Source organism: Garra rufa, chromosome 14 (genome assembly GCF_049309525.1).
Source record: "Garra rufa chromosome 14, GarRuf1.0, whole genome shotgun sequence".
Taxonomy (NCBI): Eukaryota; Metazoa; Chordata; class Actinopteri; order Cypriniformes; family Cyprinidae; genus Garra; species Garra rufa.
This window is the reverse complement of record NC_133374.1, coordinates 8,152,813-8,177,291: the sequence shown is the minus strand read 5'-3', so window position 1 is coordinate 8,177,291 and position 24,479 is coordinate 8,152,813. Positions and strand designations below refer to the sequence as shown.

At 35.2% G+C, this 24,479-nt stretch overlaps 2 protein-coding genes across 3 annotated transcripts in view; one reads left to right on the top strand and one right to left on the bottom strand.

Annotated features, from left to right (window-relative positions):
* The window catches only part of ngef (neuronal guanine nucleotide exchange factor), a 64,704-nt gene that overhangs the window by 2,518 nt on the left and 37,707 nt on the right, over positions 1–24,479 (top strand). Inside the window, exon 1 of one of the 2 annotated variants that reach the window (XM_073817694.1) lies at positions 22,884–23,333. The exons of the other annotated variant lie outside the window; for it this stretch is intronic. Coding sequence (XP_073673795.1) covers positions 23,129–23,333 — 205 coding nt within the window. The 5' untranslated portion in view covers positions 22,884–23,128. Of the gene's footprint in view, positions 1–22,883; positions 23,334–24,479 lie in introns of those variants that run through there. 2 annotated transcript variants of the gene reach the window in all.
* gpr55a (G protein-coupled receptor 55a) lies at positions 744–14,320 on the bottom strand. The gene is made up of 2 exons (XM_073818394.1): positions 14,103–14,320; positions 744–2,930 (listed from the first exon to the last, which is right to left on the bottom strand). Exons 1-2 carry the CDS (start codon positions 14,128–14,130, stop codon positions 1,930–1,932), a joined length of 1,029 nt encoding a protein of 342 aa, XP_073674495.1. The 5' UTR covers positions 14,131–14,320; the 3' UTR covers positions 744–1,929.

Sequence of the window (24,479 nt, the reverse complement as noted above, 5' to 3'; positions counted from 1 at the left end):
TATCCTATGGCAGGAAGATAGTGTTGAAGTTAATCATTTCTTTTAACATGAACACTCATTGAACTTACTTCATGTGACCAATAAACCTCCTACTGACTGATAGGCTTAACCACGATTAAAAAACAGAAAGTGGAAGTGCGTCCTCTGCTGGTGAGAAGAGGAATTTGGGACCAAACAAATCCTAAAAACATTTACATTCTTAACACCAAAATGGGTTTAAAAAGATTGTCTTTGATTAAATCAGGTAAAAAAAATAAAAAATAAATAAATAAAAAGATTAAACATTAATCTACCATTAGAAATCGATACAATTTTTATTAAATTGTGACAGGACAATCTCATTTTACCACCTAGTTCCCACTACTATATTTCATCTTACGGTAATTATTTTTAAATGGTAATTCTCATCACTGTAATACAATATTTATTCATTTGTCAATTCATTTTGTCAATTCATCAATTCAGTACTAACAGAATCTGCAAAATGTTAATTATTTTATCAAAATAAAAGGGATCATACAAAATGCATGTTATTTTTCATTTAGTACTGACCTGAATAAGATATCTCCCATAAATAATGTTTATATATAGTCCACAAGAGAAAATAATAGTTGAATTTATTATTACTTATTACCTAAATGATCCACAGCTGTGTTTTTGTTTTTTATGTTTAGTGATAGTTGTTCATGAGTCCCTTGTTTACTGCCAGTTAAACTGCCTGCTGTTCTTCATGTTCCGGCATTTTTGTGTATTTGAACCATTTCCAACAATGACTATGATTTTGAGATCCTTTAACACTGAGGTCAACTGAGGGACTCATATTCAACAATTACAGAAGGTTCAAACACTCGCTGATGCTTTAGAAGGAAACACAATGCATTAAGAGCCGGGGGTGAAAACTTTTTGAAATTGAAGATCAGGGTAAATTGAACTGATTTTGTCTTCTTTCTGTAAGTATGTTCTGTAGCTTCTGAAGGGTAGTACTAAATGAGAAAAAAATGATATTTAGGCAAAATAAGAAAAATGTACACCTCTTCATTCTGTTCTTCAAAAGTTTACACCCTTGCTCTTAATGCATTGTGTTTCCTTCTGAAGCATCAGTAAGCATTTGAACCTTCTGTAATAGTTTCATATGAGTCCCTTAGTTGTCCTCAGTGTGAAAAGATGGATCTCAAAATCATAGAGTCATTGCTGGAAAGGGTTCAAATACACAAAGATACTGAAAAAACAGAAAACAGTTTAACTTATATTAAACAAAAGTATATTTTGGTAAAATAATTAACATGTTGCAGATTCTGAAAGGTGTATGTAAACTTTTGACTTCAACTGTAAATACTTTTTTGTCTTCTCTTATTATTATATTATTCTAGAATAATAACAGATTATTCTATTCTATTATTTCTAGTCAATTTAATGTTACACTAATGAGGGCTTATTTATTTACTTATGTTTATTATTTATGTTTTACTGCTTTTATTTTTACAGTAATTCATATGAATGACATGTATCTTACAGTGATGAAACTCATCATTATTAAGAACTTTAAGAATAGTTAAGGAAATAAAATCAACTTCTTAAAATATCATCACAATACAAAAAAGTAAGGTTTCCAAATAGTACAATTCAATATAAAAATTTACTTTTTTACTTGTGATTTTTTGGGAAAAGTAAACAAAAAGTTCACTCCAAAATGGCTAAATGTTCTTATCATGGCTCAAATAAACTTTAAACCATTAACTTTTGTGTTATGTGATTAAAATAATCTATAATAATAAAAAACGCTGCTGTAACAAGTGTATATACTTCACATCCACCTTTATATACTCATCTATCCGAGCATGTCTTACTGTCTTCTGTCTTCCTTCCCTGTGTTCCTGTAGGATTCATCATCCTATAGCATTCGGTCTCCATGAGTTTTGGTGTGGATCTTTACGTAAAACCAGTATCTACACATATTTCTGTACTTTTAGTGGCTTTGGACGAACCATTATGCATTTCTTCAAACGGCAGAGTCTTTGATCCCCGTATGCGTGTCTCTCTGACGCGGATAGCCATTCTCCTCTCTTTCTGCGCGGACTCCAGATTCTCTTTAAGGATGAAATAGTAACATGCGCCATCTGCCAAGATGTTCACGTTGCTAATACATATGCTCATGTGAACAAAGTAGCGCAGATGATTGATGGTTTTCTGATACCAGTAGCCTGTCTTGGCATGGAAGTATATGGGCGCCGCTATGTGGTAAGGAATGAAGCATGTGAGGAAGACCACCAGGTTGCTGAGAACGATCTTCATGCTCTTGTTGTTGCGCAGTTTGGAATCTCCAGGGTTGCGCTCCCTCAGATTGTGCAGGATTTGAGCCACGCGTATGGAACAGAACACCATCACTATGGCGCTGCTACAAAACACTGTCTCCATACACACCAGAATCCAACTTTTCGTCCAAGTTGTGTTGGTGAAGTCCTGGAAGCAGTAAGCAGTTTTGTTTGTTTGTTCTTTTTCGTGAAGTCCGTATATAGGGAAGCTGCTTCCAAAGACCATCATCCATACGATTAGGCACACGAACACCGCCTTGCGCGGAGATCGCAAACGCCGTGCTGCGAATGGAAACTGTAGAGCGATGTATCGGTCGACCGCGATGCAGACGCTCAGCATGATGCTCCCGTAGATGTTGACGTAGAGCAGGCTCTCCAGCAGGGAGCAGAACGTTGGGCCTAGAGTCCAGTTATTATTGTAGGCATGTATTTTGAAGGGCAGGGACAGCATTAGCAGGCTGTCGTTGATGATGAGGTTGCTGAGGTAAACCATGGATTCGCTCCAACGTCTGACGCGGAAGATCAGCTGCCACAGAGCGGCCAGGATCAGAGGGAAGCCGAAAACCAGAATGGGTACATATACGCACCTCTGGACCCAACACACCCAATCACAGCTATCTGTTTAAGAGAGAGAAAGAAAGAGGTATATATATATATACTTTTATGCAAGTCTAAAGTAGTCTAACAATACAGAAATTGAATGTAATTATCTGATGTAAAATAAAACAGCGTATTCACTGTAATAGTTAAACATGCTTTGTTTTTTATTAAAACTACAAAAGTCCTTCATTCAAGCGCAGTCAGTGATTTTTCTCTTTGTATTTTTACGTTTTATTAATATTAAGCACAGAGACGGCAGAAGGAATATTATGTGTTATGCCGCTTTAAAGGTTGTATCAGCGATTTCTAGCCTGAAACATAAAGTGTCAAATTCAGCTGAGCTTTCTTCACGATCCGCTCGCTGTCTGCCCCATAAATTGTCTGTGAAAAAACCGCGTCTCTCTGGTCAGCCTAGGGTCCGAGATATGCCAAAAAAACAATCGGCGCTATCAACTATTCCACAGATAATCAAACAGTGTTCCAACCAATCAGCGTCAGGGGGTTGGTGTTGTGGACTTTCCTACTGGTGCAGGGATGTGAGGGAGGCGGAGCGAAAGTCCACAACACCAAACCCCTGACGCTGATTGGTTGGAACACTGTTTGTTTATGTGTGGAAAGGTTGGTAGTGCCGATTGTTTTTTTGGCATATCTCGGACCCTAGGTTGACCAGAGAGACGCGGTTTTTTCACAGACAATTTATGGGGCAGGCAGCGAGCGGATCGTGAAGAAAGCTCAGCTGAATTTGACACTTTATGTTTCAGGCTAGAAATCGCTGATACAACCTTTAAGTGTCACACGGATCCAATGTACTGTTACACACGTATTTTCATTCTCAACTGTTTATGATCATTTAAGACATAACTGACAAGGGTTTACATGAATAATCACTAAGCGCCTCATTCTGAAATATTTTTGTGTGTATTTGACCATTTAGGCACGCACCTTTAGCTAAAAAATAACTTTACATGTCTGTGGTTTGCTCCGTCTCTGAGCGCATACACAGAATAGCGGAAGTTGTCTTACGCGCTATTAAAAACACAACATCAAAGAAACATTAATAAATCAAGCACATCCGGTTTCATGAAAGTCACGGTACATGATTTTGCTGATTTGCATGTGAAATTAGGCTTTTATGGAGAGGCGAATGCACAGCACTAGTAAGGGGGCGGAATGAGGCGCAATAATTGTTTTTTTTTTACTGCATTTTCATGATCGTTTGAGGCAGAAATCGAAAGTGAAACCGAATTTCGATTAATTGCACAGCCCTAACTGAAGCATATCATTCTCTGAAAAGCAATGCTACAGCCAGTTGTTCTAAAAGTGTTTCAACACCCTGGGTTGCCAGTTAGTGGAAAACAAAGCGTATTGCCACCATAGAAGCCAGCAAATATATCGGTTAGAGATAGCAGATTCTACCTGGGGCTATCAGAGGCGTATTAAAGGGATAGTTCACCCAAAAATAAAAATGTGATGTTTATCTGCTTATCCCCAGGGCATCCAAGATGTAAGTGTAAGAAGATTTTTAACTCAAACCGTTGCAGTCTGTCAGTCATATAATGGCAGTCAATGGTTACCAAATCTTTAAGAGTAAAAAAAAAAAAACGTACACAGACAAAAGCAAATTAAACCCTGTGGCTCGTGACGATATACTGAGGTCTTGAGACAAATAACGATCGGCCTGTCCAAGAAACTGAACAGTACACTCTTAAAAACAAAGTGCTTTACAATGCCATAGAAGAACCCTTTTTGTCTAAATGGTTCAATAAAAAACCTTTAACATCTAAAGAACCTTTCTTTTTCACAAAAGGTTCTTCGTGGCAAATAAGGTTCTTCAGATGATAAAAAGGTAAGCAAGAAATGGTTCTTTAAAGAACCTTTGACTGAACGGTTCTTTGTGGAGCCAAAAATGGTTCTTCTATGGCAGGGGTCACCACACTCAGTCCTGGAGGGCCGGTGTCCTACAGAGTTTAGCTCCAACCCTAATCAAACACACCTGAATCAGCTTATCAAGGTCTTAATAGGTATACTTGAAACTTCTAGGCAGGTGCGTTGAGGCAAGTTGGAGCTAAACTCTGCAGGACACCGGCCCTCAGGTTTGATGACCCCTGTTCTATAGCATCGCTTGAAGAACCCTTTGAAGCACCTTTATTTTTAAGGGTGTATGTATATCATTATTTACATCGGATCCACTGCAACGTTCAGCTGTATGGAGTGCGTTCACAATAGCCGGCGCATGATGCCTCAAAATGCTCTGGCAGTGTAGTCTGTGAAAAGTCAACACTTCCAGATGAGTTTGCACAAGGAAACATAATCTTTTAGTTTTTAATCGGTTGCCAGAATCAGGATAACGTTGCGGTGGATCAGAGGTAAATAATGATATAAATACTGTTCGGTTTTTTGCACAGAGCAATTGTTTTGTGTCTTAACACCTCAATGTATCGTCACAAGCCGCAGGGTTTAATTTGGTTTTCTCTGTTTTTTTGTTGTTTTTTTAACTCTTAAAGATTTGGTAACCATTGATTGCCATTATATGACTGACAGACTGCAACAGTTTGAGTTAAACATCTTTGTTTATGTTCTACTGAAGAAACAAAGTCACCTACATCTTGGATGCCCTAGGCGTAAGCAAATAAACATAAATTAAAATTTTTGGGTGAACTATCCCTTTAAACATAGATCATCTTATCAACTTATAGTGCATAAGGCCTGTCGCCTTCCATTGTCAATTGACCCTTTGCAAAAACCCGCTTTAGTTACTGTTACAATGCAGTTCTCACACTACACATCATGTTCTCACACAGTCAAAAATACATTGTGGAACAAAAAGGAAACTGACATAATGCAGGCGGTCAAGACGGAGCAGGTTACTGCAGGTATGAAACAAGGTCTCAGCTTTGAAATGTTGCAATTTTTTAAGAAAGTAAAAAATAAATACCATTTTGTGGCTCCTTTAATGCGTCATGACAGATCACTGTATTGTCTTATTAGATCAATCGACCCATGAGGTCCATTTTGACCATGTGAACCGATCATCTTATTTACTTAAAGCGTGAAATAAACATGAATGAACATCAGAACGTATTTTATTTTAACTGTGAAAGACATCAAAACACAATTTTCCAAGTTTATATCATGTCTGATTTGTTTGTCGGTGTAAAGATGGGTCAGATCACCTGTCAGTCAAGCTGTTTGCAAAGAGTAAATTGCGATTATTTCTGTTACATGTCCTCAATCTGGCAACCCGTGTGAGTGTCCAGTCCGAGGAGGAGGTGGGAGAACAATGCTCTCCAATAGTTTGCTTTTTGAACTGCAGTACCCATTACAACCGCTAGCTGTCAGTATTACATACTGCACCTTTAAAGCTCAATCTACAGCAGTGTTTCTCAACCCTGGTCCTGGGCGCCCCCCAGCACTGCACATTTTGTATGTCTTCCTTATCTGACACACCTATTTCAGGTCCTGGAGATGCTTTCTAATGAGTTGATGAGTGCAATCAGATGTGCTTGATTACGGAGACAAACAAAAAACATTTTTTGTATAGCTGCTCACATTGTTGTTTTAAATGAGGCCAGTATCAGATTACCAGTGTGAACAGTTCATGATTCTGACCCAAATGCACAGAAAAAAAAACATAATTACAAACCGGTTGCCAGGTTTTTACAACAATCCACCCAATTGCTTTTCAAAACTACTCTGAAACTAGCCCAATTGCATTTCAGGGGGTAAATATCTTGTTAGTGGGGTCGCCTCAACAACCTGCGGCAACAGTAAAAAAGTAGCCCAATTCCACGTGAAAGCTGTGGACTTGGCAAACACAATCTCAGCGCACTGTCATATGGATGTAAACACAGAGGACGTAGCGATTATGTGTTTATTTATCGTGTGATCTGCAGAAGCCAGTAAAATAATGTGCAGGCAATGTGAAAAATACAGACAAGATTGTGACGAAAGAGAGTTTTTAAAGTTGAGTTGTTTCAACACACGGGGTTGCCAAATAGTGGAAAACAAAGCGCATTGCCACTATGGAAGCCCGCAAATATATCCGGTTTTAAGATTGCAGATTCCCAAGATAGAAAGGGATATCGGCGGCATAATAAATGTAGATAAACTCATCAACTTATCGTGTATAAGGCTTGTCGCCTTCAATTGTCAATTGACCCTTTGCAAAAATCACACTACACATGTTCTCACACAGTCAAAAATACACTGTGGAACAAAAAGGAAACTGACATAATGCAGACAGACAAGACATAGCAGGTTACTGCTGGTATGAAAGATCTCAGCTTTAAAATGTTGTAATTTTTCATGAAAGTAAAAAAATTGGCTCCTTTAATGTGTTGTGACAGATCACTGTATTGTTTTATTAGATCAATCAACACAGTGAAAATATGCACAGGCGATGTGAAAAATAAAGACAAGGTTGTGACAAAAGAGAACAGAGTTTTTAAACTTGTATGATACGAGCCCTCGTTTTGCTTGTATATAGAGTTGTCACTAGAATACTTATGAGTTCTGACACATCGCTGTATGTCCAATGACTACCTTTCGCAACTGTCTTGAGAAATTTGGGTATGTAAAATCATTGAAGTGACTACCATGAGCACAGAATTATGCCGAATGTTGATCTAGAGTGACATAAAAGTCAAATGAATTCCGATTTGATTGTTCACACCGCTGTTGCATTGCAAAACATCTGACCTGTATCGCATTGAGTACCTGATATGGAAGTGGCACAAATTGGAATTGAAAAGATCAGATTCCATGTAGTTTGTGCTTTTTACATTTGTCATGAGGGAAACAGATTTGGGCCACATTTGCCTGCAGTGTGAACGTAGGGCAAGAAACAGTACAATAAAAGTGAATGAGGACTATTTGTGAATGTTAGAATGCTCAAAATACTTGTCTAGTAAAGCACTAGATGCAAACGAATTTGATATTGGTCAAAATTCGTCATGCACGGAAAGTAACAGTGGCTCTGAATAGTCAAAACACCTCTCAAAATGCTTGCTGTGGATGCGAAAATGCAGAAAATGGAACCCAATACAAATTTTTTTAGGACAGGTGAAAGTTTCGGAGACAGTGTATAAACCTGATTGACACAATGTCAGGTCATATTTATTTTTTAATGTACGAAAATTTCGGACCAAAATGTTGGACTCTGTAAGGACCTTTACTGTCAGAGCGAGGGCATTTCATACTCTTCATGAGAAAGCGATTCCTCAGTGCTACTGATTTGGTGGTCTTCTTCAGTGAAATTAAAGTTTGTAATGTTTTATTTCAACTATAAAGTCTTAACTGTGCAGTAAATGATTTTATTTTACGGAACGCAAAATACAAGGACAAGATGTCAGTCCTAAAATGCGTCAGCAATGGTCATTTTGCATGATGGAAACGCCTTGCCTTGCATAACTAATTTTATTCACTTTAATACTGATTTTAATTAATTTAGATGTTAAAAGCTGTACTGTTTGTTTATGGGCAGGTTATGAAGTCAGTCACGACATATTTCAGCTGTATGTGAAATGCAGGGCGGTGGTCTGAGGTTCGCAGTTCCCCTGCCAAACAGCAGCCCACTGGCATGAGAATCGGCTCTATTTAGGGTAAAAAGGAAAAAAAAAATGGTTTAATACTTGAATTAAAATGTTACTTTCTAAAATGCTTGTTCATGGGTATTTTCACTTATTATTATAGTATCTCACAAAATTGAATGCACCCCTCACATTTCAGCAACCATTTCAGTATATCTTCTTAAGGGACAATACTAAGAAACTTGGATATATTTTAGAGTAGTCAATGTGCAGCTTGTATAGCGATATAGATTTACTGTCCTTTGAAAATAACTCAACATACAACCATTATTGTCAAAATAGTTGGCAACAAAATTGAGTATACACTCTAAGTGATAACAGCAGTATGTTGTTTAACTATGCAAAGCCACATGCCTGTTCATCATGTTTATGTTTTTGTCTGCTTGACAGGACCATACAAACTTGGGTATCTTGTGTTAGAGCAATTCAAATTTGGTGCTTTAAGTACAATTCTCTCACACTGACCACTGAATGTTCAACATAGTATCTCATGGCAAAGAACTCTCTGAGGATTTGAGAATTAGAATTGTTGCTCTCCACAAAGATGGCCAAGGCTATTAGAGGTTCAGTAACACCCTGAAACTGAGTTACACTACAGAGGTTTTCCAAGATGGGTTCCACTCGGAAGATGCATGAGTGCTGCCAGCATTGCTTTAAAGGTTGCAGAAGTAGAAGGCCAGCTTGTCAGTGCTCAGACCATATGCCTCTCACTGCAAAAAGTTGATTTGCATGGGCGCCGTCCCAGAAGGAAGTCTCTTCTGAAGCTGGCTCACAAGAAAGCCTGCAAACAGTTTGCTGAAGACAACCTGTCCAAGAGCATGACTTACTGGAACCATGTCCTGTGGTCTGATGGGACTAAGATGAACTTGTTTGGCTCAGATGGTGTCCAGCATTTGTGACGATGCCCTGGTGAGGAGTACCAAGGAATTTGTGTCTTGCCTACAGTCAAGCATGGTGGTGGGAGCATCATGGTCTGGTGCTGCTGGTACTGGGGAGCTGCAATTCATTGAGGAAAACATGGATTCCATTAAGTACTGTACATTCTGAAGCAGGACATGATGCCTTCCCTCTAGAAACTAGTTCGAACGGCAGTTTTCCAACATGATAACGACTCCAAACACACCACCACCAAGATGACAACTGCCTTGCTGAGGAAGCTGAAGGTAAAGCTGATGGGGTGGCCAAGTATGTTTCCAGACCTGAACCCTATTATGCATCTGAGGGGCATCCTCAAGTGTAAAGCCCCATTCACACTACACGCGACATGCAGCGACCAAGCGACGCGATCCCATTCATTTCAATGGAGAGCCAGCGATTTCCGGCGACGCGAGCGACAGCGGCCGTCAGCGACCGTTGGCGACCGGATGTGGGCGTGTCCAGCGACGCGACAAAGTTCAGAATCTCTAAACTTTATGCAAATGAAGAGCGACTTTCGGGAGCGACAACCAATAGGAAAGAAGTCGATAGTGCTCGTGATCATTCTCCTTTCAGCTCCAGCAGTGATTGTCCTGTTTTATATGACATGTCCATGCCCACATACAAAAATAATGTAAACTGCATTAAAATGAGTTGTAACCTGCTTGTCTTTGTTTCTAAAGTTGCTTTGGATAAAAACATCTGTTAAATGACGTTACTAAGCAACCAGTAATGAGAACGCCCACTAGCGACCTCATCGCCAGCCTCTGGCGACATGCAGCGACAGAAGTCGCGTCTAGTGTGAACGGGGCTTAAGGTAGAGAAGCACCATGTGTTTAATGTCCAGCAGCTTGTGATGTCATGATAGAGGAGTGGAAGAGGATCCAAGCAATAACCTGTGCAGCTCAGGTCAATTTCATGCCTAGGATTATTAAGGCAGTGCCAGATAACAATGGTGCTAACACAAAATATTGACACTTTGGACAAGTTTACTTAGGGTGTACTCAATTTTGTTGCCAACTATTTTGACAATAATGGCTGTATGTTGAGTAATTTTCAGGGGACAGTAAATCTATACTGCCATACAAGCTGCACATTAACTACTCTAAAATATATCCAAGTTTCATTCTATAGTATTGTCCCTTGAGAAGATAAACTAAAATTGTTGCTGGAATGTGAGAGATTTACTTACGTTTGTGAGATACTGTAAATGTTCGCCTTTATATTATTACTGTTGCTTCTAGTAATCCTATGTCTGCTTTTTAGTTTCCATCCTATTTTTGGTTCATTTTAAGCTAGCAATAGAAATTTTCAATTAACATTTAAGTTGATTAAAACAACCCAGCCTCTAGTAATTCTCTCTGTGATTGAATTTTTATTATTTTCAAACCTATGGTTTGTTTTTATCCAGCAATGTAGTAATTTTTATCAATAGCTGAGTTAAATAAAACAACCCAGCATGTTGGGTCAAAGATTTAACCCAACCAGCTGGGTTTAAATAACCCAACCCTGTTTGTTTGTCCATATTTGACCCGTTTGGTTGCCAAAATAACCCAAATAGGGTTAATGGAGGCATTTGATGGAATATTTGGGTTTCAGTCGATACAACAAACTTTTTATTTTCTCAACACGTGATCTAACCATTTCTGTTGGGCGTTTAATTGAAAGCAGCCAGTTGAGACATGCCTTCATTATTATAGACCCGTAAGACCTGTGTTTGCGACATTTAAGTTAGAAAAGGCGTGACGTGTGAAAAGGGTGTTTGCAAAGGTTGTTTATGCTTTATTTTTGTAATATTTCTGCACAGAAACTATCTACCTACCTTTACAACATTCTTCACACTAACAAAAAATGGTTCTTTTTGGACCCTAATAGGGTTCTTCTATGACTTCTATCCCAGTGTGCGTACTATCCATCCTGAATAGTATGTGAGATTAGAATAAGTGTGTTCCAAAGCATAGTATGTTGAAAAGAGTATGCCAAAAGTCTCCGGATTGTCTATTATTTCCAGTAGATTTTCTTAGTGTGTATCCGTGCACACTCCAATGGCTAATATTGCCCATAACCTATTGCGCTTTGGAGAAGGATTTGGTTCAGAACTACTAAAAATTGTTAAAAAAAAAATAAAAAATAAATAAATAATAATAATATATATATATATATATATATATATATATATATATTTAAGCTGCAGCAGCAATGTGCAGCTTTTGTAAACATCCATTCAGCTATTAACAGGTAAATGCATTATTATGCAAAAAATATGAGCAGAGTTCTATCTTTTCTTTTTCTTTTTTGTCTGATACAGTAGGAAGTTAAAATGTTGTTAGTTAACCGTGACAAGATGACTGACTATATTGTTTACAGTGAAATGGATACACATAATGCAAGATATGTGAGAGTATGTCCCAAAGCTTGTTTACTCTTTTGCTAAACACCCAAAAGTGTGTACTTTTTCTTCACAGCAGGGGTACATATTTTAAGGCTGTAGTATAAACAGGCCAAATTCGAAATGCAGCATTGGAGACTTCTTTGAAATGTTCAACCCTAAAATTTTGAACAATTACAACTGGATACAACTTCACAGCTCAAATAATACATTTTAAAAGAAAAGTTCATATATTAATACAATAAAATAAGGTTCACATTACTACTTTTCAATACTCCCAAACATTATCCACTGTAGTGCAAAGAACATCTATGTCTGTAGCAGACTACCCGACTTTATGAATTAATTATAGACCCACATTGTACTCATTATAAGCCAGTTAGCATTGTAATGGCTTTCACAATCAAAAATGACTGTTGGATAATGTTTTATATTTCAACATATGGTGACTGTTCTCTTTGGGTTTGACATGAAATGCTGAAACACAAGTGTCTGCGTTAAATATTTAGATAGGTTAAAGAAATCAGAAACCAGTTTTTTGGTTGACATAAAGAACAGAGTATAGTAGTATGTACACTAGTGACCTCATGGTTCTAGTTTACTCAGGTTTGCCGGAACTGCTGCCATTGTCCTGACCAACATCTCGGGATCTTCTACCCACACTATATTTGTCGATATAGGGTAAAGTTTCAAGGCTTGTCAAGCTTCACAGTGAAAGCACATCCTTCCTGAAATGAGTCGCCTACATTTTAGCACATTTATCAAGCTGATATTACTTTTAACAATGCTTTGTTTTGTGTCTTACGCCATGGGCCATAATGCTTCTTTTTGACCAAACCCATTGTTTCCATTTTCCCTACATTGTCTCTCCTGAATAACCATTTTTAAATGTTTAAGTGCAGTTTCATGTTTACCTGTGTATTTGAATACATAGATAACAATAACAACAAGTGTAACAGCACAGACTCCACCCAACTTTAAAAAGCTGGAGTATTTAAAGTGGCAGATGACATAAGCAGTGCATGCTTGTAATAAACAGACCTTCATCATGCCTTGGTGTGAAAGCTATTCTTATTGTGAAAAGGTCTTGAAGTTCCAACCCTCTCATATATCACATATCCTGTGTCATCTTAAACAAACAATATATGGAAATCTACATGCAAATAACCATTGACTGGAACTAACCACATCCGTATTTATTATTAAATACTGAATTACTTTAGTACTGATCAGAAACATGGTCAGGTGGTTTGTTATTTAAACTTCTCATTGTAATTAAATCAAATAGATACAATCTTAGATAACATTCAAGCGGAGCTTTTTCATCCGAACATGTGGTGAAATGCACCCAAAAGTAGGTTAAATCTATATGGTGACTAAAGATCAAACGTTAATAGTTGGAAATTCTCTGATGATATCACGGTTGAAGGCGGCAAATGGAAATGTGGTCTCCCTGGGTTTTTTTCTCTTTGCTTTTTGTTTTCTTTTCTTCATTTGTGACCCTGGACCACAAAACCCGTCTTGAGTAGCACGCGTAGCCTATATTTATAGCAATAGGCAAAAATACATTGTATGGGTTAAAATGATCGATTTTTCTTTTATGCCAAAAATCATTAAGATATGAAGATCTTGTTCCATTAATATATTTGTAAATTTTCTACCGTAAATATATCAAAAATTAATTTTTGATTAATAATATGCATTGCTAAGAACTTCATTTGAACAACTTTAAAGGCGATTTCCCAATATTTAGATTTTTTTGCACCCTCAGATTTCAGATATTCAAATAGTTATATATCGACCCTAATATTGTCCTATAACAAACCATACATCAATGGAAAGCATATTTATTCAGCTTTCAGATGATGTATAAATAATATAAATTGACACTTATGACTAGTTTCGTGGTTCTATAGTTACCACACTAAAAATGTAACGTTACCATTTTAATTGTCCACTTTATACTTTTTTAAATTTACCACTTTGAATGTATGCAGCCTAGTTATGAAGAAAACAAACGCGAACCTCATAAAGAAAAGTCAAGTCTTAAGTAGTTAGATGCTGTTGCGATGACAGTATTTTAATCAATATTTTCTTAACTGAATTAAGCTGAAGTGAAAATCAACGGTACACATCTGTAGTTCACATTTTGTATTTACAACGATATATCTAGATATCAAGTTCAATACATATATCTGAAAATCTTGGATCTTGAATTTATCACGATCGTATATCGTTGGATTTTGGCGGAAACTGTGGTTACCATAGTGTTTATGAACAGAAACGCGGGTTACTCACATGATGTGGAGTTCATTCCCACGTCCATTTAATGATTATTCTTCGCTGTCGTCTGCCGTTATCCACACTTTAAGGCAAGTTGTAGGTCCTCACGGGAGATGAGTTGTGAAAAATGTCGCGGAAGCATCGCGTGCCGCTGTCTCTTGGTCGACTCGAGTGGGTTCTGTTTCTTGTGTTTCCGCTGCAGACAAACTGAACTGTGCATTCAGACAGAAACTGGTGAGGGTAATCTGACAAAAGAGAAACTGCACAGAGTCAGCCTCTGCAGCGAGCCGAGCATGTGTTTGTGGGCTTACAGTCAAACGAGAAGCCAAATAATTACACTTTACACACACAAAACAGCTTAGACTCATATGCGGCATGTTGTCACACTTTGGGGTTAAGAACCTTCCGGGCTTTTTAGCAAAATGTAATCAATAAAACAATAACAGTTAAACAAATATGATAAACTAGCCTACTTTGAGTTGGTGTACACTTCTTTAGCCGTTAAACAGGTATGGCGAGGCAGAGAAAACAATTATAAACAATAAAAACTGTATGCAAATTGGCCGCAACAACAATCGCTATCATTGTCTGAAATCTCTAAACTTATTGTTCCGATGGTTACACTTGTGTATGACGTAACGGGCCCCCAAGATCTGCGGTACACCATTGTTTTACCGTCATACGACAGGAAGATCCCTGCTAACAAGAACGTTCTCAGAATATTGCCTAATGTTCTGTCAAGATTCTATCATAAGTTATGAACACGTTCTAATAGAACGTTTGTTGAATTATCCAATGTTCTCAAAATCAGTTGGAACGTGCATGTAACGTTTTCTAAAAAACAGAACAATTTGAATATTTATTCAGAAATAATGTCTTAATGAAACATTAGCAAAACGTTCTTAACACATGTTTTTTGTCAGCTGAGATAAAGCAAGTCGATAAAGACAGAAGTGTGAGAAATGGCACCTAAAAGCCAAATAATCATTTTGACTTCCTTTTAATATGCAACATTCATATTTTTCTCACGCAAGACATGTACAGTAAGTGGCCTACAGTAGGGTCCTCCTGCAACGGGAAGAACCAAACCTTACCACTAGATGACGACAAACCTCAAGTTCCGCTGTTAATGACTCAGAAAACCACCAAAAGGCTACAGAAAACAGCCCCTGTTGGCTTGTTCTCACAGCCTTGCTTAAAAGAATTGTGAGATAAAAAGCCACGATTACAAGTTATAATGTCAGAATTGTGAGCTTAAATGATGCACTTCTGCAATTCTCAATTTTTTTGTTTATATCTCACAATTCTGACTTTATTTCTCACAATTTTAAGTTTATAGACTGCAGTTCTGACTTTATATCTTGCAATTCTGACTTTATTTCTCACATTTTTGAGTTTATATCCTGCAATTCTCACTTTATATCTTGCAATTCTGGCTTTATTTCTCACAATTTTGAGTTTACTTTATATCTTGCAATTCTGACTTTATTTCTCACAATTTTATGTTTATATCCAGCAATTCTGACTTTATTTCTCACAATTTTATGCTTATATCCTGCAATTCTGACTTTATTTCTCGCATTTTTGAGTTTATATCCCGCAATTCTGATTTTATATCTTGCAATTCTGACTTTATTTCTCACATTTTTGAGTTTATATCCCACCATTCTGACTTCATACCTCGCAATTCTGGCTTTATTTCGCACAATTTTGAGTTTACTTTATCTCGCAATTCTGACTTTATTTCTTGCATTTTTGAGTTTATATCTGGCAATTCTGACTTTATTTCTCACAATTTTGTGTTTATATCCTGCAATTCTCACTTTATATCTTGCAATTCTGACTTTATTTCTCGCATTTTTAAGTTTATATCCCGCAATTCTGACTTTATATCTTGCAATTCTGACTTTATTTCTCACATTTTTGAGTTTATATCCCGCAATTCTGACTTCATACCTCGCAATTCTGGCTTTATTTCTCACAATTTTGAGTTTACTTTATCTCGCAATTCTGACTTTATTTCTTGCATTTTTGAGTTTATATCTGGCAATTCTGACTTTATTTCTCACAATTTTGTGTTTATATCCTGCAATTCTCACTTTATATCTTGCAATTCTGACTTTATTTCTCGCATTTTTAAGTTTATATCCCGCAATTCTGACTTTATATCTTGCAATTCTGACTTTATTTCTCACATTTTTGAGTTTATATCCCGCAATTCTGACTTCATACCTCGCAATTCTGGCTTTATTTCTCACAATTTTGAGTTTACTTTATCTCGCAATTCTGACTTTATTTCTTGCATTTTTGAGTTTATATCTGGCAATTCTGACTTTATTTCTCACATTTTTGTGTTTATATCCTGCAATTCTCACTTTATATCTTGCAATTCTGACTTTATTTCTCACATTTTTGAGTTTATATCCCGCAATTCTGATTTTATATCTTGCAATTCTGACTTTATTTCTCACATTTTTGAGTTTATATCCCGCAATTCTGATTTTATATCTTGCAATTCTGACTTTATTTCTCACATTTTTGAGTTTATATCCCGCAATTCTGACTTCATACCTCGCAATTCTGGCTTTATTTCGCACAATTTTGAGTTTACTTTATCTCGCAATTCTGACTTTATTTCTTGCATTTTTGAGTTTATATCTGGCAATTCTGACTTTATTTCTCACAATTTTGTGTTTATATCCTGCAATTCTCACTTTATATCTTGCAATTCTGACTTTATTTCTCGCATTTTTAAGTTTATATCCCGCAATTCTGACTTTATATCTTGCAATTCTGACTTTATTTCTCACATTTTTGAGTTTATATCCCGCAATTCTGACTTCATACCTCGCAATTCTGGCTTTATTTCTCACAATTTTGAGTTTACTTTATATCTTGCAATTCTGACTTTATTTCTCACAATTTTATGCTTATATCCTGCAATTCTGACTTTATTGCTTGCATTTTTGAGTTTATATCCCGCAATTCTGATTTTATATCTTGCAATTCTGACTTATTTCTCACATTTTTGAGTTTATATCCCACAATTCTGACTTCATACCTCACAATTCTGGCTTTATTTCTCACAATTTTGAGTTTACTTTATATCTTGCAATTCTGACTTTATTTCTCAAATTTTTGAGTTTATATCCCTCGATTCTGACTTTATATCTTGCAATTCTGACTTTATTTCTCACATTTTTGAGTTTATATCTTGCAATTCTGACTTTATTTCTCAAATTTTTGAGTTTATATCCCTCAATTCTGACTTTAAATCTTGCAATTCTGACTTTATTTCTCACAATTTTGTGTTTATATCCTGCAATTCTGACTTTATTTCTTGCATTTTTGAGTTTATATCCTGAAATTCTGACTTTATTTCTTATATTTTTGAGTTTATATCCTGCAATTCTGACTTAATTTCTCGCAACTTTGAATTTATATCCCACAATTCTGACTTTATTTCTTGCATTTTGAGTTTATATCCTGCAATTCTGACTTTATTTCTCACATTTTTGAGTTTATATCCCTCAATTCTGACTTTATATCTTGCAATTCTGACTTTATTTCTCACATTTTTGAGTTTATATCTTGCAATTCTGACTTAATTTCTAGCAACTTTGAATTTATATCCCACAATTCTGACTTTATTTCTTGCATTTTGAGTTTATATCCTGCAATTCTGACTTTATTTCTCACATTTTTGAGTTTATATCCCTCAATTCTGACTTTATATCTTGCAATTCTGACTTTATTTCTCACATTTTTGAGTTTATATCTTGCAATTCTGACTTAATTTCTAGCAACTTTGAATTTATATCCCACAATTCTGACTTTATTTCTTGCAGTTTTTCTCACATTAAAAAGTCACAATTACCTTTTTAATTGTTTTCTTGCAGTGGTGGAAACAGGCTTCCATAAAGTCCCCTACAACAGGGTTAAATGCATCTAAGGTCAGAAAACATTGTAATTTTCTCTGAATATACATTTAAAAGCACAATATTTATGATTTTTTGATTAAAATATCTAAAAACCACTAGATTAGTGTTATATATTTTGCTAACTTGTGTACTTAAATTATTTCAAATGTTTCAAAGAATCTTTAAGTTCAGAGAAATAAGCAATTTGAAATAGTGTAACGGACTTTAATTGTGTCGTCCGCTAATGACGTCATACACCCTCAATTTTCAGATTTTATTTTGTAGAAAACATGGAAACCACAAAGACACTTTAATATACTATGCATTTTATTAGACAGATGACGAACGCACAGAGTTGCATTTTAACAGTACTTTTAAAGTAATCAAATGTATCTAGTATGATAAATCAGTGCTGCTTTTCCTACATACGCATGATTGGAAAAAGCAGAAGCGGTCGTCTGTGGCATAATAAAAATAACCCTGTTCAAAGTTTACATATGCTTGATTCTTAATACTGTGTTGTTACCTAAATGATCCACAGCTGTTTTTTTTGTTTAGTGTTAGTTGTCCTTAACAAGTTAAACTGCCTGCTGTTCTTCAGAAAATCACACAAATTCTTTGGTTTTCCAGTATTTTTGTGTTTTGTACCCTTTCCAACAATGACTATATGGTTTTGAGATCCAGTTTTTCACACTTAGGACAACTGAGGGACTTATATGCAACTATTACAGAAGGTTCAAACACTCACTGATGCTCTAGAAGGAAAAACGATGCATCAAGAGGTGCAAAGATTGGAGATGTGTACATTCTCCTTAGTTTGCCTAAATATATATATATATATATATTTATTTAGTACTGCCCTTCAGAGGCTGCAGAAGGTAGTAACATGTTTCCCAGAAGACAAAACAAGTTAAATTTACTCTGACCTTCAAATTCCAAAAGTTTTCACCCCCAGCTCTTAATGCATGTTTTATCTTTCTGGAGCATCAGAGAGCATTTGAACCTTCTGTAATAGTCGCATAAGTCCCTCAGTTGTCCTCAGTGTGAAAAGATGGATCTCAAAATCATACAGTCATTGTTGGAAAGGGTTCAAATACACAAAAATGCTGAAAACCAAAGAATTTGTGAGACCTGAAGGATTTTTCTGAAGAACAGCAGACAGTTTAACTGTTAGCAGACAAACAAGGGACTTATGAACAACTATCACTAAACAAAAAAACACAGCTGTGGATCATTCAGGTAACAACACAGTATTAAGAATCAAGGGAATGTAAACTTTTAAACAGGGTCATTTTTATACATTTTATATTCAGGTCAGTACTAAATAAAAAATAATATGCATTTTATATGACCCTTCTTATTTTGGTAAAATAATTAAAATTTTGCAGATTTCGAAAGGGGGTGTAAACTTTTGACCTCAACTGTATGACGACTCGTTTTGATAGACAATATCTTTATTTATCATGCACTTTTTGATTAACCGCTTTGATTAATAGCTATGTTACACACAGTTTCTGTGTTTCCTCTGATTCTACTTTGCTTCCCTGAAGCATTATTGCTAATAATAATATAATATTGTATATGTTAAAAATATATGAAAGTCCAGAGCAACAGCACAAACAATATTTGTTCACACATACAGTAGTTAATGAATAATTAAGCCCTATTATAGAGGTAAAACTGTTATCAACACACCACATGGACCTTGAACGCACTGCTGGTGATCATTTAGACAAGGCTGGGCAGTTTTTCACATGTAGCCCATAGATCTGCGGCACACCTGTTCTTCACAGGTGAACTTTATAAGAGCGAGGTGCGCCCGTCACATTGACGCAGCGCTCTTTCCATTGGCATTACGTAACCGCAGGATTCCGGGGATTCAGTAAATCCACATTCCATCCCAAAACTCAATACTGACAGCAGGCTTTGTTTATACACCCACTATCTCTGAATACTCAGACACACACACACTCACATTCACCTAGCTGTCTATGTGGGGATATACTAGATCGAAAATATATGACAAACCCAAATCCAAATCGTACTGCTAACAGAAGACTTATACTTAAGATATGCTTAACTTACATTATCCGGGCCCAAAGTATGGTTAGATTAGACGCACACACGCACAGAGATGTAATCCTTATTTTTCTCTCAGGTATGCATGCTCTTTCTCCTTGTAATGTTATACTGATCCTTGGCTTGACTAGGTAATGGTAAGAGGCGTTTCTCTCTTTTTTGTGATAGAAATGGTCTGACTCAGATTTGCCTAATTATTCCATGTGTCTGCTTCAGTGGAAATTTCTGGATTGTTTTTTGGTAAATGTTTGTGGTTACATGCACATTCTGATTTGTGTCCATGCTTTTGTGTGCTTGTCAACGTGTGTTAATCAGCAAGAGCACGATGGGATTAGACAGAGAGCTTTTGGCCAAGCAGGAAGGAGAGAGAACTTTTTGAGTAATCAGCTGACTGTAAAGAACAGGGTGTTACAAAGAATGTGTTGTTATTTTTGACTGAAACTAAAAGCATTGAAAATAAGTTTCAAATAATGAATTAAAATAAAATACACATATGAGATGAAAAAAAAACATGAATGAAAAAGAGAAATGTTAATTTTAACTATAAAGTAAAAATGAAATAAAAATTAAATCTGAGAAATATTTAAAAAATAATAACATAAAAAATATATTTAATATTACAAATGTTGAATATTTAAAAAAAGTAAAATTGAAAACTGATTAAAATAATGAAAATAATAATACTATAATTCTATATAAATTATACTAAAATAACATGGGTTGACTAAGAATTTTGACTAAAAGATTTTAGTGTTTTTAGTGTTGTTTTGAGCATAAACCTCACTAAGATTTGTTAGATTTATGCAAAATAATAGAACAGGGTGTTGCAAAGAATGTGTTGTTATTTTTGGCTGAAACAAAAATGATTATATCACTTTAAAATAATTAATTAAAATAAAATAAAATACAAATATTAGATGAAAACTTAAAAAAAATTAATCAATGAAAATTAGAAATGTTATTTTAACTACATTTAACTAAAAATGAAATAAAAATCAATTAAGACATTTAAAAAATAACGTAAAAATATATTTAATATTACAAATGTTAAATATAAAAAACTAATAAAAATGATAAAAACAATGAAATTACAATTAAAATTAAATTAAAAACTGATTAAAAATGAAAAATATTAATACAATAACAGTATATAAATTATACTAAAAGAATTTTGACTAAAAGGCTACGATTTGTTAGATTTATGCATAATAATAGAAAAAAAAAATTTCAAAGCAAAATAAACTTTAAAATATATTAAAATAAAGATAAAAATATATATTTAATATTACAAATGTTAAATATAAAAAAAACACATAACAAAATTACAAAACCTTAAAATAAAATTGTAAATTGATCACACAATTTAAATAATAATACTGTAATAGTGTATTAATTATCCTAAAATAATATTGATTTTTGACTTAGAATTTTCATTAAAAGATTTTAGTGTTGTTTTGTATTGTTTTTATTCTTGTTTTAAGCATAAATCTGACTAAGATTTGTTATCTTTATGCATAATATTAGAAAAACTTCATTTCAAAGCAATACAAACTTCAAAATATATAAAAATAAATTAAGATAAAATCAAATATTCTTTAAAAAAGATTATCTGCTTAGCTCGTTTTCCAAATTTGTTTTTTTTCAACCCTGAGTAACTTTTTAACCCCTGAGTAATCAGCTGACTGTAAAGAATAGAATGTGTTGTTATTTTTGACTGAAACAAAAACTGTTACAAATTTAAACTTTATGCATAATATTAGAAAAGCTTCAAAATAAATTGGGATGAAATTAAGTATTCTTTTAGAAAAAAATGTAAAACTACAAAATTGTGCTTATCTCATTTTACGAATGTTTATTTTTTTTAACCCCTGAGTAATCAGCTGACTGTAAAGAATATAATGTGTTAAAAATCACAATTAAAATAAAATAAAATAAAATACAAATATTAGGTGACAACCTAAAAAAGCATTAATAAAAATGAGAAATGTTAATTTTAACAAGTTTTAAAAATGACTAAAACTTAAAATAAAATTGAAAACTGATTAAAAATGACTAATAATTCATTGACTAAGAATTTTGACTAAAATATTTTTGTATTTTTAGTGTTGTTTTATTATTCTTGTTTTAAACATAAACCAATTTTTTAAATGTATGCATAATATCAGATAAAATGTCTATGCGTATATTGTTGAAATATATAAAAATAAAATAAGATCAAATTAAATATCTTTTCAAAATGTCTAAACCTACACAATTTGACTGAAAATGACAAGTGAAAAGACAAAAAGATTTAAAACAGTAAAAAACATAAAAAAAAAAAAAACACTGTAAAAATTCTAGAGATCTAGAAACGGCAAACAAAACATTAAATTAAATGTGCAATTTTAGTAGAAAACAAAATAGTATTTTCCTGTAAAACATACTCCAGTAATCTTTGTTGACATTGCAGTCTTTGTAAAGTATTTCTTTCAAAGTGTGGGAGAAGTCATAGTCATGTTGTTTGATGAGACATCTTGGGTGAGGTGTCTACTTCACGTCATGATTACCAAAGTGACGGCTAAAAATACAAGATCTGCTGTTTTAGATGACTGACTCTACCTGTTTGATACACACATGGGGCTGGAAGTTATGCGCTAAGGGGAGAACAGGGTAAGGCAAGCAAAACAGAGTAGGAAAAGAGGGCGGGAGAGACAGACTAGGAGGCCGGCCCGGCGAGAATGAATGAGAGGGAGGGGGGAGAACTTTGACACCGAGGGCCAAAGGACAAGTTTGCGAGACACGAGAGGACTCACAGAGAGAAAGACAGACTTCAGACTTGTCAGCGACAACACGCCTGGCCCTCAGGCAGAGGAAAAAGAAAGAGGCGAAAGAAGTATGAGAGAGTTGATTATCAAGAAAGGGCACATAACTTCTCTGTGACTCTGGTGGGATTGTGTGTTTGGGAGCTTTCGAACTTTTGGATTCGGTCTGGATGGGAATTCCTGCCGTTCTTGTCAGATGGGGATTATTCCACAAACGGCTGGATCTTGTTAGTGATAACTGATGGCGATGACAGCCCTGTTCCGAATGAAGTGGGGACATAAGCATCAAGAGGTCCAACCCAAACCTCAGGCACCAGTGGCCCATCTCCCAAGCGAAGACGACGATGACAACGAGGAGACTTTCTCCAGAACTCCAATCAGGAATTCACGGTTTTACCGCTCAATGCGCAAGAAAAAGATGTCCTCGTCTTCAGAACAACAACAAAGTGAGAATTACAATATTTATTTATATACTGTATATATATATATTAATTATTTTAACTTTAGAAAACCTCATATGTGACCCTGGACTACAAAACCAGTCATAATTGTCAGTTTAAATCTAAAATCTGTATAAATAAGCTTTCCATTAATGCATGGTTTGTTAGGATAGTAGAATATTTGGTTGAGATGCAACTATTTGAAAATCTGGAATCTAGGGTGCAAAAAAAATCTTAATACTGAGAAAATTGCCTTTAAAGTTGTCCAAATTAAGTTCTTAGCAATGCATATTGCTAATCAAAAATTAAGTTGTGATATATTTACAGTAGAAAATGTACAAAATATCTTCATGGAACATGATCTTTATGACCCATACATGTGTATTTTTGGCTATTGCTACAAATATACCTGTGCTACTTAAGGCTGGTTTTGTGCTCCAGGGTCACATATGTACTGCTAAAAATGACAAAAGCATAACAATATATATATAAAATCAGTGAAGCTTTGCCCATTGTTAGACTATACCAACACAATGTGTGCTCCTGAAACTGATATGTTTGCTGTATTAGCGTTACCTAGCAAATGTATTGGGTCTAAATAGAGTGCACTATTGTTCCCTGTATGTTGTAAAGCAGTTTACTATGGTTTGTATGGACTGGCTCAACAGAATTAACTCTTTTTATCTAACTTGCTTGACCTTTACCATGCAACACTCTTTACTGGCATATAAAGATTGCATGAAGAACCTCTAACATCCATTGACATTTCTATTCAAGGTTCTGTAGGTTATTAAAATGTAGTTCGCAGATGGTTCTTCTAAGGCATTACTGCGAAAAAAAAAAAAGAAATCAAAGCAGTTTTACACTAGTATCACGACTAAAGTACTGCTTCTTTAAGAAGTTATGACACACTTGCTGAGTTTGACACTTGTTATATGGATTCTTTTGAATTTGATACCACTGATGAGTGACAGCAGTGATAGATCTGTCTGTCAAACAAGTCTTGGTCCCAGTCAGAGCTAAAACATTTAGTGGATCATGTAGTGTATTTAAATGGTTTGTACACAATTACGACTTGGCAAACCAGCACTAGTCCTGGAGATTTTCAGAGCGAATGAAAGCACATGATTTTGCCCTGCGGTGAATTGCAAA